Consider the following 19,922-nt stretch of genomic DNA (forward strand, 5'->3'; position numbering starts at 1 on the left):
TTACATATACACATTAACTTATAAAAACACAAATTTCTGTTACTTTTAGGGTGATCGAGGAATATGATGTCAAGATGTATATATTAAAAGTTAAAGGCATACAAAGTCCATGCTCATATGAGTTACAATTCAAGGGAGGATGTACGTAGTCCATGCTCATATAAACTGAAACGAGATCAAACAACAAAATTTACAGGTCAAGGGGATTGCATCCTTTTGCAGAGTAAAACATTTAAGAATAATTGCAAATCACTATATTTTAAATAAATATTCGTGACCATCCACCGAAGATAAGCAACAAACAAATTCTTGATGCAATTTTGTCATTGGATTATTCCAAAATTAAAGCTGTATTTACCAAAAATAGGAATGAATTAATAACTTTTGAACAGTGTTTGTAAATAATCCCATCCAAATTATCGAAAATCCAAGATTGAAAAAGAAACATTCAAGATTGGACTTCCTTCTCGTCCCCGGTAGCCATGGGAGCTTCCTTCGCCGCAATCCCGTTTTTCAACGCCTTCATGGCCGCCTCAAGATTTTCAAGGTCTTCAAACTCTAAGTTCTCTATCATCTTACCCCAGGCTGGTCGTTCATCCGCCATGGCCTTAGAAATTATATTACAAATCTTTTCTGGCAGTTTCTCCTCCTTCTCGACCCGAGACGTGCCAAACTGTTCCGCACTTCCCGTAGCCATGCCAGAAGCATGATCAGCCTGTAGATAACACTCGACCACTTGATCTACCAGAGTATTACTGTAGGCGAACAGGTTTCCAGCGTTGGAGAAAACAATAACCGCGACCTCGCCGCCGCATAAGTCGCAGAGATTTTCCGCTTTCCTGCAAAGGCCATTCCTCCGCTTCGTGAAAGCAGTGTTCCGCTTCGCTTTATCCTCTATTGGCTTGATTTCCAACCTTTTCTTCCCCATGTATGAACGAATTTCAGGATCGATCACTAGGATTTCATTATTCCGACCGAATTCACTATGGTTTCGTTATTCATACTTCACTAGGGTTTCTTTATTCCCAATCTCAGCAGAATTACAAATTGATTGCTTGCGGCTCAAGGCCATTGCATCTTTCAGTTTTCTTTGGAAAGAGCCCAACGGGCCCACTTCTTTTTCTTTTTTAATTAAACTTTTCTTTTTTATTAATTTAAATAATAATTACATTGTACCAATTTTCTCCATTGGCTTCCATTTCTCAGCAGCAGTGACAAGTGCTTTAATGGCGGACCCATCTTCCCCGAGAGCTCCACGCGCCGCCTCCCGGAGATCCTTCGTCCGGCGCCGCACCTCCGCTCCTTCTTCCCCTTCCATCAACTCTCTCACCACCCTCGCAATCTCCTCGCCATCCACTGCGCCGTCATCGTCCTCGTCCTCCCTAACCCTAAATCGCAGCGCCACTTTCAGCTCTCGGCACAACAGGTCGGCGTTCATTTCCTGCTCGCCGAAGAGCGGCCACGCGATCAAAGGAACTCCATGAACGATGCTCTCCAACGTTGAATTCCATCCGCAGTGCGTCAGAAATCCGCCAACCGCCGGGTGCCTCAGGATCTCAATTTGAGGAGCCCACCGTCGCAGCACGAAGCCGTTTCCCGCCGTCCTCGCAATAAAACCCGCCGGAAAGTACTCGACAGGTTCCGGCGCATCACGTTCGCCGCCGCCGGTAAAATATTGGGCATGGCGGAGCCTATCGTTCGGTTTTCCGGCGACGAGAATAAATCTCCGGCCACTCATTTCCAATCCCCTCGCCAATTCTTTCAACTGTACGGTCGACAAGGTTCCCCCGCTGCCAAACGCCACGTACACAACCGACCCGTCGTCCTGCTTGTCTAGCCACTCCAAACACTCCCTGTCGTCGTCTCCACCATTTCCCGAGCCCGCACGGACCAACGGGCCGACAGGGTAAACCGGTGGAACAGGACCCGAACCGCCGGGTTCCGCAAAAAACCGGAAAGCATCCGGCTCCATATCGGGGAAGGAATTGACCAAAATGCCCTCGGCTAGTCTGAACTTCCTACACATCGCCACGATCACTTGAAAATTCTGAGCTTCTCCGTCCAGGCCCGTATCCAGAGCCCGGCCCGACAGGTCCAGCGGCTCCGGCTCCGGCTCCAGCTCAGGTGGAAAGTATAAGAAAGCACAAGATAACGCCTTGGCTCCACTAGAGTAGAACAGGTACGCCGGAATGCCTAACTCCTTCACCGCCGGTAATGTAAATGCGCCGAAGAGGTCAGCCACGTAAGCCGAGAGCCGAGCCGACTGGTGCAGCTCGCGCAGCAATTGCAGGAGACCTGGAATAAATCGGAGGACAGTGATCACTACCCTGGTTTCGATCAGTGCGTTTTCAGGGAAGTCGTGGGGGGCGCAGACAGGCGGGAGAAAGACTGGAATTATGCCTGGATCCGTCGGGAAGAGGTTTTTTAACGATTGGGATCCGGCGTCGGCGACGGCGACGGTGATAGTGAAGCCGTGGAGGCGTCGGAGCTTGCGAGCTAACTCAATAATGGGAATTAGATGGCCTTTCCCGGCGGTGGAGAACATTGCAATGTGAGGCTGTGGATGAGTTAACATGGCGGATTATTGTTTCGGGAGTATCGATTCGATATGGTCCGTCTGTCTGTGTGTCTGTCTGTCTGTACTGAAACGATTGACGAGGATGATGATGAAATAGGAGAGTTGAGAGTGGAGGGAGCTGTCGTGTGGTAGCAATTACTGGGCACAGAAAGTGAGGGTTGCTATTAATGGCGTGCAGTGGCAAATAGTCAGATCAGTCAGTGCCCAGTGGAGGTGTCGCCCACTGCTGTTCAAATTATTGTAAACAACAAAACATTATTTGATTCGACCACTTATCCCAAAAGTGAGAAATTATTTGCATTGCTTCAATCTCGTCCTTGGAAAATATATCGTCACACCTTTTTATATTGTATATTTGTGCCTTGTCTCGGGTATTAAGGGTGTGTTTGTTTGGGGGTTTGAATTTTGAGTTGGGATTTGAATAGTAAAATTTTTGAATTTGAATAGTTGTATGATGTGATATAAATAGGTGATGATGTGATGTTTTGAATGTAAAATTGATTTTTAGTATAATATAAAAAATAAAAAATAGGTGTTTGATTTGATGTTTTTGGGAAGAAAATTTTGGATGAACAGTGGAATTTAATCCAAATCCATCAAACGAACACACCCTTAAATGAATATTGGATTCTAGTACTGATAAGAACAGCTCATGCTACGTATCTCCTCAGCAAATATATTCTCCCACGTGTCGTTGTTCGTTGTCATTTCTGTCAGATCTTTATACCATATCATTTTTTTTTTTTCGGAAAGGAGATAGTATTTTACTAGCGTGTACGATCCAATGGGATTGTTACTAGCGTGTTTTTTTTCATCAAACTTTCTATGTTTAATTTATTTTTTCTAAAAAATATAAATATATTATATTTTTTTACAAACCAAAGTTTTTTTCGAATCGATAAAAAGAAAAAGCACACCAGTACAAGCAGAAACCCTTAAAAAGGAAAAAGAACGTTCAATTGATCAAAAATAGTTGTATTATTTAAATCACTCCAATTTTTTGCGCCAAATTAGCAACAGCTTTACTGGTCTCTCCCATGGCAGCGCCGGCGGCTTCCTTGAGTTCTCTCGCCCTCCGCCCCTTCCATCACTTTCCTCACCAGCTTCGCTATCTGATCGCCGTCCACAACGCCGTTCTCGTTCTCCATCACCCTCACCGCCACGCGCAGCCCTTATTGAGCGTTACTAAACGACAAGATTGTCGGCCGAGTGGGGTATACTTGAGAAGGTGGGTTAATAAGGGGCCTAGAAGACTCGAGAGGCAAGGGCTTTTACTATTATTATTAATATTATTATTATTTAGACAATAATTTGTAAGCAAAATTATGAAGTACATGAATGCCCAATGCTATATTCTATAAAGTTTGTATACTACCTCGGTCCCCAAAAAAAAAAAAAAAAAAAAAAGTAATATTCATTTTTTACATTTATGTAAAAGTAATATTTAATAATATTTTGTATGATATAAAAGTAATGATATTTATGTAATATATTGGAGTATTAATTATGTTAGGTATATATTGTATCTTTGTTTTAGAACGAATAAAAATAAAAAATTGTATTTTTTTTATAAGACGGAGGGAGTATTATACTTGAAATATTTATTTCAGAACATCGTTTCTGTATATTTCCCTTTAGTTAGTAATCACCTTAGATTTACTGCAAAGAAAGACCATCTCTAACATTCAAGTGAAATATAATTATTAGATTATTGATATGACGGGCTATTACAAATGTTTTATTTGCAAAATTCATAGGGTGTGTTTACCTGCCCGTTAAAATTTTGAAATGAAATAATTGTTTGATATAATATAAATATATATTGATGTGATATTTTGAATATAAAATTAGATTTTAGTTTAATAAAATAAATAAAAATTGAATATTTGATTTGATGTTTTCAGAGGAAAAAGAAAATTAGAATAGTAAAATCAGAGATAAAATCTTACAAGTAAACACACCCGTAATGATTTAGGCCCTACTTATATAAATATATCGCTCTGATTTTCATACTGATTACAAACTCTCATCATGATCCAAATCACATTCCGTGAATCGAAAGGGTAAGTCTACTCATCTATTCACTAATCTTGTATGCCGGAGCAATTTTACAAGACGGCTAAGCATAGTTCACTTCCATTGATCAATCAAGAAACTTGCCGTCACTTCTTTTTCTACTATATTATGATTTTTTGTAATATTTATAAGAAAGCGTATTAATTTAATTTTTTTTTTTTTTTTCGCGGTTAACACATCAATATCTCAACTGCGCTATGTCTTCAAGAATGTAACACTTAATTTATATCCAAATCTTATTGGAGGTAGTATTATAAAAGTAATACGGGTTCCATTGTTTTGTGAAATGGTTTGAAGGTGTATTTTTTTTATATAAGATATAGAATAATGAAATATGTGTAATATATTAATTTTTATTTTAAAGAAAACGTGTATTTTTATTTATTTCAAAAAGAACACAGTCTAAATTATTTGTATATTTGGTTCAATTCAATTTGTTCAATTCACGAACTCGAACTTTGGTAGTAACCATTAAATAGTATTCATTAGAAATTTAAAATTAAGATTTTTAAAATGATAATAATATACTTATATATTTATACAAAATTTATTAATAAAATTAATAACAATAGTTTGTTTTTAATCTATTGGGTAGAAATAGAAAAGCGATTAATAGAAACATATCCTTCCGCTTGAGGCGTGTATAACTCACTTATGCAAAATTAATATATTTGAATGCTAAGTGGATCTATGTATATATTAATAATTATGTAATTGGATTATTTTTTTACCAATGGCGTGCAGTAGCAATGTTCAGTGTCCGGTGAGCGAGCAAAATATCAAAAATTCGATTTTGAATTTTCGACTGAGTTCGAACTGAAAATTTTATAAAAGATTAATTTTTAGATCTATATAATAATAGAAAGCATAAATATATCCGAAATAATATTTTAATATATTTTAATATTATATAGATTAAATAAACTCAAAATTATTAATTATATTTTAGTATACTTTTTTTTATTTAAATTTTATAAAATAATTATAAAAATACAAAATAAAATTAAAATTATAAAAATAAATAAATTCTGGATTAATTCGAATTTTCCAATTTGATTCAAACTATAAATAAAATATTGGATTCTTTGTAGCAGTGAATAGGCTAGAACAGCACGTGCTACATATCTCCATTGGGCGAAACAATTAGATAGAAGCATCATATTACGTCACAGTTACATTCTCTCCATTCAATTCATCACTAAAGTAAAAATACCATATTACGTCACAGTTACTTTCTCTGTCACTCCAATTCTTTTCGCCAAATCAGCAACAGCTTTATTGCACGACCCGTCTTCTCCCATGGCCGCGCCGGCAGCTTCCTTGAGTTCTCTCGCCCTCCGCCGCAGCTCCGCGCCCTCCGCCCCTTCCATTACTTTACTCACCAGCTTCGCTATCTGATCGCCGTCCACAACGCCGTTCTCGTCCTCCCTCACCCTCACAGCCACGCGCAGCCCTTCGCTCAGCAGCGCCGCGTTCATCTTCTGATCCCCAAACAGCGGCCACGCGATCAGCGGCACGCCGCCGTAGACCAGGCTCTCCAGCGTCGAATTCCACCCACAGTGCGTCAGAAACCCTCCCACCGCCGCGTGCCGAAGCACCTCCACCTGAGGAACCCAGTTCGCCACCACGAACCCCTTCCCGGACTTCACCCTCTCCATGAAAGACGCCGGAAAATATTCGCCGGGATCCATTTTCCCCTCGCCGGAGAAATACGCTCCGGTCCGAACAAGATCGTCGGGCCTTCTCGCCACCAGAAGAAATCTCTGCCCGCTCCCTTCCAGGCCGGCGGCCAATTCCTTCATCTGCAAACTGGAGAGCGTCCCCCCGCTCCCAAACGACACAAATAACACCATTAAAAATATATTAATATATTATTATTTTTATATATTTTTAAAATATTAAAAGTTGATTATTTTTTATATTATGAAATAATTGTAAAAAATATTTTTGTTGAATTATAAATATATATCAAATAATTTTAATTAAAAAGTGAAAATAACAATAAATATGACCTACAATATGATTATATTGAAAACATGGTCGTGAACATGACCTAGAACATAGTTGTATTGAGAACATGGGCAAGAATATGACCTAGAACATGGCTGTGTTGAGAACATGGAGAAGAACATGGTTGTGTTCAGAACACGGGCAGCAACACGGCCGTGTTCAGAAGTGCAGGGATTACAATACGGCCGTGTTCCCTGCCTGGGACGCCCAGTCACCTTCTGAGTCATCCACCACGGCCGTGTTCAAGCCAACACGGCCATGTTCAGTCCCAATCGACCATCTTGGGACTAAAATTGATAAATTTTCATTTGAGTGAGACCAAAATTGATAATTTTTTTTTTAATATGACTAAAATTGATAATTATGATATTAAATGAGACCAAAATGATTTTTATTCATATTAGTATTATATTAGTTTGTAGTAAGACGAAAATGCCCCTATTAGTATGGTATGTCATAAAAGTGATGACATTTGTGTAATAAATTGTAAGTTGTAAGGGTATTTTATTATGTTAGGTAGATAGTAAAATTACTAAATTACTAAATTAAGAAATAATATCCTTCTATTGGGATAAATAAAAATAAAAAATAGTATCATTCTTATTAGACGGATGGAGTAATATATATTAAATTTAGTTTAACACTATCAATATAACGAAGTACATAATAAAATATTATTATTACTCACTATTATTAACTAATTGAATATAATTATTTTAAATAATATTATAAATTAAAATTAAAATAACTAAATAATATAATCCCTCCGTCTCGTTGGAAGGGTGACGTTTGCTTTTTGCACGTAGATTTTTTAATATTAGTATTATATTATATTGTAGTAAAAAAAGACGAGAATACCCTTATTAGTATGGTGTAATATAAAAGTAATGACATTTGTGTAATATATTGTAAGTTAAAAAGGTATTTATTATATTATGTAAGTAGTACAATTACTAAATTAGGAAATGATAATCTTGTTTTGGGACGGACGAAAATAAAAAATGATAACCTTCTAATAGGACGGAGGGAGTAAATAAGATTAAAAATTATAAATTATAAAATTTTAAATGAAATTAAAATATATAATTATATTTGTTAAAAAAAAAAAAAAAAACCAAATAAAATTAAAAGGCAAGAATATTACTTATCCAATCTCTTTAAAAAAAAAAAAACATCTGATCAATCAATTCCACTAAACAAACAAACACATTGTACATTCCTCAACCACATAATCTACCTACCAGTTCTCACTGATGACTAGGGAAGGACTTCTATGAAATGGTTTCATGGAGTACTCCCTCTTCCCAATCTTATTGACACATTTCTTTTTTTTGTTTGTTACAAAAAATTGATTTTTACTCTAAATCTTAAATACTAATCTTCATCCCAAATATCCTATAATATTTCTTTTTTGTTATGTCCCAAACATCATGCAATATTTTTAAAATAGAAAATAATTAATTATATTTAATCTCTACCTCACATTTATCCCCTCACATCATCCAAATAAAAAAATAAATATATATTTATCTCTCTATCACATCACCTAATTTATGAATTATCCTACTTAATACTACTCACCTAAAAATCTGTGTCAAAGGTAAATATTGCACCTTATTTGGAATGGATGTAGTATTTTTCTATACATTCACAACAGTCTGTCAATTGGACCCACATCCGGATCCGGAATCTCATATGCATAATGGATACCGGATTATATATGGATTCAAATTTTGTAGTTCCTCGGTCCCACGTAATTTTACCTTATTTTCTATTTTCGTTCGTCCCACATAATTTGTCCATTCCTTTTTTGACAATATAATTATACACTCTAATCTTATTTTAAATTTTAAATTTTATAATTTTTTTTAATCTTAATTAAACTATTTAGTTATCTTAATCTTAATCCACAATTATTTTTATTATACAATAATTATTTTTACTAATATACTTCTTAATTACTTACTAGTCATACTTTACCTAAATTCTCGTATCTACAGTAATAGATCCATAATACATGGAACGAAAAGAGTATTTTTAATTCCGATTCGAAGTTCCAGATGTTTATATATATATATATATTTATTATTAATTAGTATATTGTATAACAATATATTATTTAACTTATCTTTGCCATCATGACGTTATTAATTTTTGCAAATATTGATAAATTTTATGTAATTGATTCAAACCAATATTCAAACATTATTTGTTGGACACTCCCTCTATCTCATGTAATATACTGTAGATACGTGAATTTAGGTAAAGTATAATTAGTAAGTAATTAAGAAGTGTATCAGTAAAAATAATTATTATTTAATAAAAATATTTATAGATTAAGATTAAGATAAGTAAATAGTTTAATTAAGATTAAGAAAATTATAAAATTTAAAATTTAAAATACGATTAAAGTGCATAATTATATTTCCAAAAATGGAATGGACAAATTAGGTGGGACGGACGAAAATAAAAAATAGGGACAAATTATGTGGGACGGAGGGAGTATTAGATTTAGAATCGGATCCGAATCGAACCAAATCTGATTGGACCGGATTCGGTAAGCATTTTTTAGTTTTGGATTCGAAAACCGTAATTAGAGGTCGCATCCGGATCTGGAACACCACAATTCAAACCAGATCCGACCCATTGAAATGCCTATGATCACACTTCTTACATTTGTTTTACTTTAATTCAAAATTTATATTATTATCATTATAAAAATTTTAATTATATTTTTATAAAAAAATATTAAAATATTGTTTTTTTAATTATTATCTCAAAAATTTGAGCACACTTTTACAAAACAGGATAGAATATTATTTTATTTAATTAATAAGTTTTGTATAAAATTCTTAAGTTGAGTATAGCATTATCATTTTTAATAATATAAAATTAAGTTCAAATAAATTGAATTGCGAATTTACAATCTTCCTTCACTGGATAAGTTTATATTTATCTCTCACCTCGTTACTTTTAATATTAAAAATATTATGTAATATATTTGTAATATAAAATATTTTAAAAAAAATATTTTTGTCCTTTTTTATTTATACTATATTTTAATACCCCTTCGCTCATTTTCTATTTTTGTCCGTCCTATAAAACAAGGTTATCATTTTCTAATTTAGTAATTGTACTATCTCCCTAACATAATAAATACACTTCCAACTTACACTATATTAAACAAATGTCATTATTTTTTTATTACATAATACTAATAAGGGTATTTTCGTTTTTTTCACTACAATCAATTAGAATACTAATATTAACAAATCTACGTGCAAAAAGTAATCGACAACCTTTCATCGACAACCTTTCATCGATACGATATTTTTATATTTTTATGATTAGTTTTTACAAATGGCTACCGTGATTACTAGGGTCATTCAAAATAGGGAAACTTTTCATGGGTTTATTTTTATTTTTTTTACAAATATTCATAATTATTTTTTACACACACATTAAATGTCTTAATTTTTTTTTTTTTCATTTCATATTTTAATAAATGTTTAAAAATATATGTATACTTTCATATTTTCTTTTTACAATATGTAATAAAAATAGAACAATTAGGTTTTTTATCAAGACAAATAATTAAATAAAAAAATCATTTTTAAATGTCGCACTCAAATTAATAATAATACTAATAAGAATTTTGTTGTTTAGTAACGCTAGATTCGGCGGATAACATAACGTGTTTTTGTATGTACCTGTCTTTTTCTTTGATCTCAGAAAATTTAAGATATTTATTATTTGGATATGCATTTTCCACAAAAAAAGACATATCATATATTTCTGATTGTTTAAATTTTATGATATATTATTTTAATATTAAATTTAAATTAAAAATTTTCAAATTTCATTCAAAGAAATACTGTGTATTTTTAATGCTGATTGTTTAAATTTTATGATATATTATTTTAATATTAAATTTAAATTACAAATTTTCAAACTTCATTCAAAGAAATACTGTGTGTTTTTAATGCTGATTGTTTAAATTTTATGATATATTATTTTTGTCCCAATTAAGTTGTCATCTTTAACTTAAATACAGAGTTTTATATATTGTCTAATTACTAAGTACTTAAAAAGTATTAATAAAAATAATTACAATTTAATTAAAATAATTATATATTAATATTAAAATAACTAATTTGATAGGATAAAATATAAATAAATTTAAAATAATTATAAGTTTTATTTGAGTTATGATTTACTTACTCAATATTATTTGTTTGTTTTTATTTTTGTTACTATATATATTATTTAGTATGTTGTTTGAACATTATTCATTATTCACCACTGAAAGCAAACAACCATATATAAATGACGACAAATTTCTTTTAAATTTATTTTGATCTTTAATTTAAAGATGATTATGAATAATTATTTTTTATTTCTATTATGTTTGAATTTAAATTGTAATATATATTAATGAATTTTTGATTCGCTTACTTAATATTCTTTTATTTTGTTTAGTTACCGTATTTTTTATTTATAATTTATTTTTTATATAAATTACTTTTAGCTATATTTATACAAAATTTTATTATCAAAATAAAATTTATTATTTAAAATATAAAAATTAAATTAATATTACAATTTCTATAACACTGGTAATAGGCTAGTTTATAATATTTATACAGTAAACTAAAACTTTCTATAACATGAAATAGTATTTATCTTTTTATTAGAAGAATGAAAATAAAATACTGCTAATACTAATAAAAAAACTGGAACCAAAGTTTGAAATTGATTATTTAATTTTAAAATAAAATATATTATTTCAAACAATAATTTTAAAAATATAAAAAAATATTTATCGTAATTTTTTGAATAAACAAATTTATCAGTTCTAATATTTACTGTCAAAACACATGGGATAAATAAAAAATAGTTTCCTCCATCACTCGTCCACTTTTACACGTCTTCTCCAAGGCGACAGGAAATAAAAAAAGCGTACACTATGAATATAAATTAAATGTTTATATAATAAAATTAAATAAAATAAGTATTTATTTATTTATAATTAATAAAATTAATTTTATAAATTTTGAGTATATATATATATAATACTCTATTAAAGAAAGAAATTTTAAGTAAACTAAATATGATAGTAATATTAAAAAATAAAAAAATAGAATATAATGTTAATTTGACTGCAACCAAACTTTACCCTTAATTTGAGTATATATTTGCGTTAAACAGGTGAATATATGCTTTGGGAACGAATCAAGAAAATATAATAAATAATGGAATCAAATCACAAGTTAGGTTTGAATTTAATTTTAAATTTTAAAATAATAAATTTTGAATCAAATAAAGTAAATTTGGCCCTCAAACGTTCATACTATGCGTGTGTTTGTTTGAGATTTTATATTTTGAATCGAGATTTAAATAATAAAATTTTTGAGCTGATTGTAATATAAATAAATTGATATTTTAAATTTAAAAATATTTTTAATATAATAAAATAATAAAAAATAAATATTTGATTTTAAGTTTTTTTTAAAGAAGAAATTCATAAATACTGTAGTTTTGGAAGAGGATTCTACAACCGAACACACATAGGTATATTCTGCGTTTTCGAAAATAATATATATATATATATTTCTTTACAAATTATTTTAGTTTTTTAATATTAAATTTAAATTAAATTTTTTTGGAAGGCATCAAAAGAACCGTATCCTTAGCTTTGTTCACATAGAATTTTGTTCCAATTTCAATATATAAAACATTAAACAAATAAATCTATCTAATTGTATAAATAAATACGGATTATTTTTTATTATAATATTTTAAATAAAAAATTTGATTATTACTCATGAAACACGCCTAAATATATAAGAGAGCTTCCTCCTTCATCAATCATCCACCCACACCTTCTCCGAATGAATTACTCCGCCACCGCCATGGAAGCAGTAGCACAGCCACAGCCCCATGTTGCGATGTTCGCGGCCACAGGGAAGGGCCACCTCTTCCCGCTCATCGAGCTAGCCCGCAAGCTCCTCCGATGCCAAAGCTTCGCCGTCACCGTCATCATCCCCGACGACGGCTCCTCCCTGGAACCCCAGAAGGACCTCCTCCGTACAGTTCCAGGCACCAATCTCGCCCTGCTACCTCCCGTCAGCCTCGACGACATTCCTCCCACTGCACCCATCGAAATCCCCATCATCCTCAGCGTCACCCGCTCCATTCCCGCCCTCCGCCGCGTCCTCGCCGACCTCCAGTCGTCGGTGCACCTCACGGCGTTTATCGCCGACGTCTTCGGAGTCCATGCCTTTCCGATGGTAAAGGAATTGGGAATTCAGATCTACCTGTTCCAGCCCAGCCCTGCAATGATGATGTCCCTGGTTCTGCACTTGCCCCAGCTCGACCAGTCGTGCACGTGTCAGTTCAGGGACCTTCCCGAGCCGGTGAAGCTGCCGGGGTGCGTGCCCGTTAACGGGTCGGACTTATTTGACCCGATTCAGGATAGGCAGAGCGAGGTCTACAAATCGGTGCTTGAGATGTTCGGCCATTTCAAGGAAGCCGATGGGGTTTTGATCAACAGCTTTCCGGCCATGGAAGAGGATACTTTCAAGGCATTGGAGGAAGCTTGTGAATCCGGCGGTTTTCCGCCGGTTTACCCGATCGGACCGGTGATCCGGTCAGGTTCGGAGAATTGTAATAGCAAGGAGGAATGCCTGAAATGGCTGGATGAACAGCCCGACAGGTCGGTGTTATTTGTGTCGTTTGGGAGCGGGGGGACGCTGTCGAGTTTGCAGATGAAGGAACTGGCCGCCGGACTGGAGGGGAGCGGGCAGAGATTTCTTCTGGTGGCGAGAAGGCCCAACGATCTTGTTCGGACCGGAGCGTATTTCTCCGGCAAGGGGGAAATGGATCCCGGCGTATATTTTCCGGCGTCTTTCATGGAGAAGGTGAAGGCCGGGAAGGGGTTCGTGGTGACGAATTGGGTTCCTCAGGTGGAGGTGCTCCGGCACGCGGCGGTGGGAGGGTTTCTGACGCACTGTGGGTGGAACTCGGCGCTGGAGAGCGTGGTGCACGGCGGCGTGCCGCTGATTGCGTGGCCGCTGTTTGCGGAGCAGAAGATGAACGCGGTGCTGCTGAGCGAAGGGCTGCGCGTGGCGGTGAGGGTGAGGGAGGGCGAGGACGGCGTTGTGGACGGCGATCAGATAGCGAAGCTGGTGAGAAAAGTGGTGGAAGGGGCGGAGGGCGCGGAGCTGCGGCGGAGGGCGAGAGAACTCAAGGAAGCTGCCGGCGCGGCCATGGGAGAAGACGGGTCGTGCAATAAAGCTGTTGCTGATTTGGCTCGAAAAGTTAGTGGGAAAAAGTAATTGTCACGTAATGCTGCTATACTTACTATTTTTAAATTAATGGAGTAATAAATTGGCCAGTGTTCCTTCCTTCAAAATTTGGACATACTTTTTAATTATGTTGAGGCAGACACGAAAAGAAAACAGCCATTGCAAAACATGACAACAAAAAAGAAGCCATTATCGATCAGCAGTTAGTTAGTCCAGTCCAGTCCAGTCCAGTTCAATCATCAAAAAACAACTAATTTGCTAAGTTCGTTCAACAAGACATGTCTAAGTTGAACACCTCCCCTTCTAGTCTGTCTGTCTGTCTGTTCTATTCACTCCTACTACTCCTGCTCTGCTTCTGCTAATTTGTTAGTGTAGCTTTCCAACTCTTTCTTGTATGCTTCCATTGCCTTAGCAGCCTTATCATTCCAAACTCGCTTCTCCTCTTCACTCAGTTCCTTCCACTTGACCGAAATCAGAGCATTCAGGGTCGAGTTGCTGATCCCGGGACGCTCCTCTGCTAAATTCTTCCTTGCATCTTTGCTGCAGAAACAACAAATATGTTATATTACTTGCATACACAACAGCATTATGTTCGAATAATCGAATCAAATTGAATTGAATTTAATCACACCTGAAGAGGAGGAATGAAGAAGCAGGCTTCTTTGGTTTATTTGGATCAACAATCTTGTCTCCCCCCTTCTTCTCTTTCTTCTTCTTCTCTTTGGTTTTCTGCAAACCACCATTAATACACATTTTAGTTCTCGGAGAATCGGAGAAATGCAAAATTATGGGCAAAAAAGGCGCAAACTTTGATGAGCGTTTCGGTTTTCTCCTTCTTCTTTAGCAGTTGCAGGGCTTCTTGCTTCTGAAGCTTTTGAAGCTCTTCTTCTTCTCTTTTAAGGTTGGAGGCTTCTTCCTCTTTCTTCTTCTTGTACACTTCCATCTCTTCCATGTACTGCTCCTTGTTCTTCATTGCCATCTGCAAAATTAATCAACCCAAATCATATAAATCCAAACTTCTGTAGTTCAATAATCATACAGACAAATGATAATGGCATTCCAACTAATGTATGAACCTGTTCATAAGGTGCTCTTTGTTCCTCAGTCATGCTTTTCCACTCCTCCCCAGTGGCCTTCGCAACCTGTTTTTCGACAATTCAAATATATGTCTAATGCAGCAGCTCCAAACAAACAACCCACTTCAAAAATGTAGAGATTGGGAATCAAGCAAGCCACAATTTTACCTCCAAGATGTTCTTGTTCTTCGCAAGCAGTGTAGTTCGACGCTCGTTCGAGTAGATGAAGTAGGCTGACATAGGTTGTTTCGGCTTCAATGGATCCTTTGTTTTCCTGTCAATGTAAAAGAACCACATAAAATTATTACCGAACAAACTTTAATGAGACTTGGTAAAAGTAAATAAATCGATGGCTGCCTACTTTGTTTTCTTGTTTTCTTTCTCAGATTCTTGTTTGAACTGAAGATATTGTTCGAGCAACTCCATAGCTGTCTTCTGTTTCTGCTCTTCCTCCAACAGCTTCATTGCTTCTTGCTCGCGCTTCTCGTTTCCGACTACCTTCAAATAGGCTTCCTTCTCAGCTTGATACCTCTCCTCATATGGCTTCTTCTCTTCGGCACTAACTGACTTCCATTTTGCCCCCAACAGGTTCGACATCTCCTTGAAATCTGCTTCTGGATTAGCTTTCTTCACCTGATTAATTTCATTATATTAGATCAGATCAGATTTCCAATCTCAGAAACACTTCGACAATTAGGATTCAAAAAATTATAATTCTAACCTCATTCCACAGATCTTTGAACCACAGAATATATGGTGGGGATGGCCTCTTTGTCGCATTCTTCTTCTTATCTTTCTTATCCTGTTCGTGATCTTTGACTGATAATCCAAAGGGTAGAGTCTGAAAAACAAAATTAAATCGGATATAACCAATTCTTGTCAAGATCTGGACAAGAAAAGAGAATAAAATCAAATTAATTAAGGCTAACCATGGTGGGCTTGAATTCCTTTATCTTTTGCAACTTCTTGAGTTCAATCTTGAGTTTCTCTTGTTCCTTGTCCTTTGTTTCGAGTTCTTCCTCCTTCTTCTTCAAAATCTCATCCGTCTGCTCCTTCTCAAGTTTCAATTTCTGGAGCTGCTCTTGCATTTTTTGCAGCTCCTCCTCCAGGGACGACTGCGCCTCCGATTGTTGCTGCTGTTGCTTTTTCCCCTTCGCAGCAGCCCCCTTTTTGGTTTTCTTCTGAACCAGGCTTTCCTGGTTCTCTTTCCCGGCAGAGATTTCCGGCGCCGTCGGAGGAGCAACGACGACAGGGGAAGGCACGGAGACGGTTCCAGCGGCAATGTTGGCCTCACTTGAGGAAGTAGTCTTCGATTTTAGGGGCTTCCTTGTTCTCCCCTTCTTGGTCGGCGCAGGATCGACAACGTTGGGAGTTTCCGCCACGGCTGCCATTGTTAGGGTTTCACGAGAGACTGAAGAGACGGAGAGAGAGTGATGAATGGTTGTGTGAGGAGCGGAGGAGAAAAGAAAAGCCTTTTAATGAAGGGCAAATCTAACGGTCGGGTATTTTCAAATTTGAAATTTTATAACCGTTGTGTAAATATAATATCTATATTTTGCGTTCTTTTTAAAATGTCAATAGATGATAGAGTTACCATACATAAATTATAACCGTTGTGTAAACATAATCCCTTTTGCGTTCTTTTTAAAATGTCAGTAGATAGAGTTACCATATAATAATCAACAAGCAAATTTTAAAAATAGTGTATATAATTATTGATTAAAAAATAGGGAATATAGATTATTTAATCGAAACGATATTACAATTAAAAATGACATATCATAAATTTTATAAATTAAAAAAAAAACACAAAAGAATATGGTCAATGATTTTTTTTTTATGTTCATTTTTCAAAATTTAACAATTGATCAATAATGTCAAAAATTCTAAAAATATATATATTTTTAAATAATTTATTATTATTTTTTTTTTAAAAAAAAAAGTATGTTAAAACATGTTCAATGGTAAAGAATTTGTTGAGGACTCCCGTTTGCGGGATATGTAACTAATGTCTTAGTTTCCCTAATAAGTTTGAGCTTTTAGGTTCGAGTCCCGCCCGTCCCCATTTGTGGCATATGCATGTGCAAGTTTCGCAGACCCACTTGCACCTGAGGGGGCGTTGTTCGAGCTTTTAGGTGAGACGGTTATTAGCCTTAATGCATCGTGATCAAGTGTACTAACTTTGTAACACTCAGAGAATTAAAAATAGTACAAAAATTAAGGATAAAACGCTTTTAGCTCCTGAATCAGCTTATTCATCAGCATGAGACAAGGCATGTGCTGCCAGGTAAGGACGCACGTGACAAGCAGAGTTTGGGCGCCACCCCCATACCCGTCACCGATTTTCTTCTTTAAGTAAATCATAAAAAATATTTGGATACTCTATCAGGTTGCTTATTATTAAAACAAAATAAATTTGTCAATTTCATACGGCCCATATTGTTTTAAGTATTCTTGTGACTAACAAAATTGTGCGAAATTACAATTAATTGAACGGACCATTAAATACTTCTTACAATTAAAACTTATTAGCTCAAATGTTTATTTTTTTTAATTTTTACTCAAAACATATATACTAATTTTTAAATAGATGCAATCTAAATATATATCATATTACCGTCCCGTTTAGAGAAAGACTTTTAAAGTTTTACATTTTAAATAAAATTTAAAATAGTAACAAAATTGTATTTGATGTAATATTTTATATGCGAAATAAATACACTCCCTAGGTCCTGTCTTAATATATACATTAACTTTAATTTTATCACAAGTTTTAAAAAATAATAATAATAATAATATTTTTTTATGTACACTGGATCATGCTTTAATATTTCCTTGAAAATTATAAAATGGTTAGTGGTGCAAACGAGACAATTGTTGGTTTTAAAATATTTATTCCAAAATATTAAAGGGAGGGAGCGCCGGCAGGTCCGGTAGCCGGTCGCCCGAAAAAGCCATGGGAATAAATAACGGCAAACAAACATGCGTATGCATTTGCAGAGCGCATAGCAGAGGGGAGGCGACCCCATACCCCATTCATTCATCCCTACCGCACCGCTCCGCACCGCATCACTTGCTGTTTTCGCAAGTGGCCTCTGCGGCGTTCTTCTCTCTTTGCCAAACGGCCAAACAACCTCTTACCTAATCGCTTGCTTGCTTGCGGAGAGAGAATGGCGGCAGTGGATAACAAGTTGCTTTCGCTCCGGATGTTTACCGCATTTCTTTTTGCTTTCGCGATCTTCGTGCCAGCCGTGCACGCTCAGGGAACCGACGCTTTGGCCCCCGCTCCGCCCCCGATGAGTGACGGTTAGTGCCAATTTTGGGTTGTTGTTGCGGGGCATTTTGATTTAGGGTTTAATTTCTTCCGGATTTTGAAATGCTCTTCAAGTTTTGCTCGGAATTTTGGGTTAATTATTTGATTCGAATTGAAAATTGCTGAAAATTGCTGGAATTTGGTTGCTTGGTTTGTATATTTTGAGAAATGTGAATTAATTTGGGGAAAATGTGGCATATGGATCGAGCCTGTGGGCTATTGGATGCACTTGAAATGTTCATTTGAATGGGTAATTTCTGGTTGATTATTTGATCCAGAGCAGTTTATTATGTTTATGAGTTCGACATTGTCAACATTGGAGCAGGAAAATTATGGAACAGAGTTCTTATGTTGTGCTCTGAAACAAATTAAAGAGAAGTTCTCTTATTTGCGATATTTTGTGTATAGAGAGACCAGAGATTAGTGGAAAACATTCTTCTTGCAGATATTTTGGGAGATGTCAATAAATGCAGTCACAATAATAGATTTTATGTCTCCATTGAGTGGCTATAGCCATAGAATTTACGGGAATTTTGGGACAATGTTAGGTGGATGGATGGATATGTGTTTCATCAATGAAGTTCTCTAAAAAGTTGTAGTAACTTTTACTGATTTTAAGAACAAAATGCTGTTGGGAATTAGTTGCTGGTTTAGTTTTGCAGATTTGATAGCTGTAGGAAGACATTGCCATTAAATGAAATTCTGAACATGTGTCTTTGCTGTTATTTTCTTGATAAGTTTGGTAGAACTATAAGCATTTCTCGTTAAGTAAATAAATTGTAAATTTGGCACAGGGACAGCCATTGACCAGGGAATTGCATATGTGTTGATGGTGTTGGCTTTGGTGCTGACTTATCTCATCCACACCTTTGAAACTCCATTGATGAACTAATTAAGTTCTTGCCATGGCTGTTGGATTGGGCAGTTGCTGCTGTATCATTATTTTATTTTGTGGTTTGATTTTGGACATTGTCGTACCTCGATTTTATTGAATGTTTGTGGTAAGGATCTTTAACTTTAATGTGCCTGTAGATCTTTCAGTTTGAAGAATTGCTTTATTTAAGGGTATGGACTTTGGAGTTGTCATGTGATGACATGTTTGGTCCCATTTTATCTCTCTAAATAAAATTGTGAGTTTTTTTATTTTATCCTCTTTCTAGGCTGTACTTTCGGTTTGGGTTGTAAATATAATGAATTTTAAATAATTTATTTTGTTGTTTTTTGCCCTCAAAATTTATATTCGAAAATAACAAAAATCCGCCGTACCACCAATAAAGCTCGAAGAACAAACCCTTGTACGCTCACAGGCGGCGCAAGTTAGGCAGTGGCAGGCTTTTGCTGCCAGCGCAGTATCAAGTGGACCAGTAGTGGTTCAGCCCATTAGAATTTAGAAGTGGATTGTGGGCCCTAGGGGACCACGGCCCAATTCTATGGTCCATTTGGAGCAAAACACCTGGTAAACCATCATCAGCCGATTTGTTGAATTATTTTAATAATAATAATAATAAATAACTTGTATAAAGCATCGAGAATTGTTGAATTATTTTGTTCAATAAATTTAG

General features: G+C 35.3%; 5 protein-coding genes across 5 annotated transcripts; 1 reads left to right on the plus strand and 4 right to left on the minus strand.

The window, feature by feature from the left end:
• Positions 1-448: 448 nt before the first annotated feature.
• Positions 449-928, minus strand: LOC127255495 (MADS-box transcription factor 3-like). The gene has a single exon (XM_051281025.1). It carries the CDS (start codon positions 926-928, stop codon positions 449-451), a length of 480 nt encoding a protein of 159 aa, XP_051136982.1.
• A 156-nt stretch (positions 929-1,084) lies between these two features.
• On the minus strand, positions 1,085-2,743 carry LOC127255984 (UDP-glycosyltransferase 72B1-like). The gene has a single exon (XM_051281799.1). It carries the CDS (start codon positions 2,573-2,575, stop codon positions 1,166-1,168), a length of 1,410 nt encoding a protein of 469 aa, XP_051137756.1. The 5' UTR covers positions 2,576-2,743; the 3' UTR covers positions 1,085-1,165.
• A 3,011-nt stretch (positions 2,744-5,754) lies between these two features.
• Positions 5,755-6,507, minus strand: LOC127255496 (hydroquinone glucosyltransferase-like). The gene has a single exon (XM_051281026.1). It carries the CDS (start codon positions 6,505-6,507, stop codon positions 5,872-5,874), a length of 636 nt encoding a protein of 211 aa, XP_051136983.1. The 3' UTR covers positions 5,755-5,871.
• A 5,998-nt stretch (positions 6,508-12,505) lies between these two features.
• Positions 12,506-14,060, plus strand: LOC127255810 (hydroquinone glucosyltransferase-like). Its single transcript, XM_051281552.1, has one exon. The coding sequence runs from the start codon at positions 12,556-12,558 to the stop codon at positions 13,999-14,001; it is 1,446 nt and encodes a 481-aa protein (XP_051137509.1). The 5' UTR covers positions 12,506-12,555; the 3' UTR covers positions 14,002-14,060.
• Positions 14,061-14,207: 147 nt separating this feature from the next.
• Positions 14,208-16,503, minus strand: LOC127255809 (high mobility group B protein 13-like). The gene is made up of 8 exons (XM_051281551.1): positions 15,977-16,503; positions 15,769-15,888; positions 15,409-15,680; positions 15,216-15,321; positions 15,048-15,113; positions 14,780-14,950; positions 14,603-14,700; positions 14,208-14,511 (listed from the first exon to the last, which is right to left on the minus strand). The coding sequence occupies exons 1-8, from the start codon at positions 16,436-16,438 to the stop codon at positions 14,310-14,312; spliced, it is 1,497 nt and encodes a 498-aa protein (XP_051137508.1). The 5' UTR covers positions 16,439-16,503; the 3' UTR covers positions 14,208-14,309.
• Between the last annotated feature and the right edge of the window lie 3,419 nt (positions 16,504-19,922).

The sequence above is a fragment of the Andrographis paniculata genome, unplaced genomic scaffold, assembly GCF_009805555.1.
Source record: "Andrographis paniculata isolate CXL003 unplaced genomic scaffold, ASM980555v1 Contig54END, whole genome shotgun sequence".
Lineage (NCBI taxonomy): Eukaryota > Viridiplantae > Streptophyta > Magnoliopsida > Lamiales > Acanthaceae > Andrographis > Andrographis paniculata.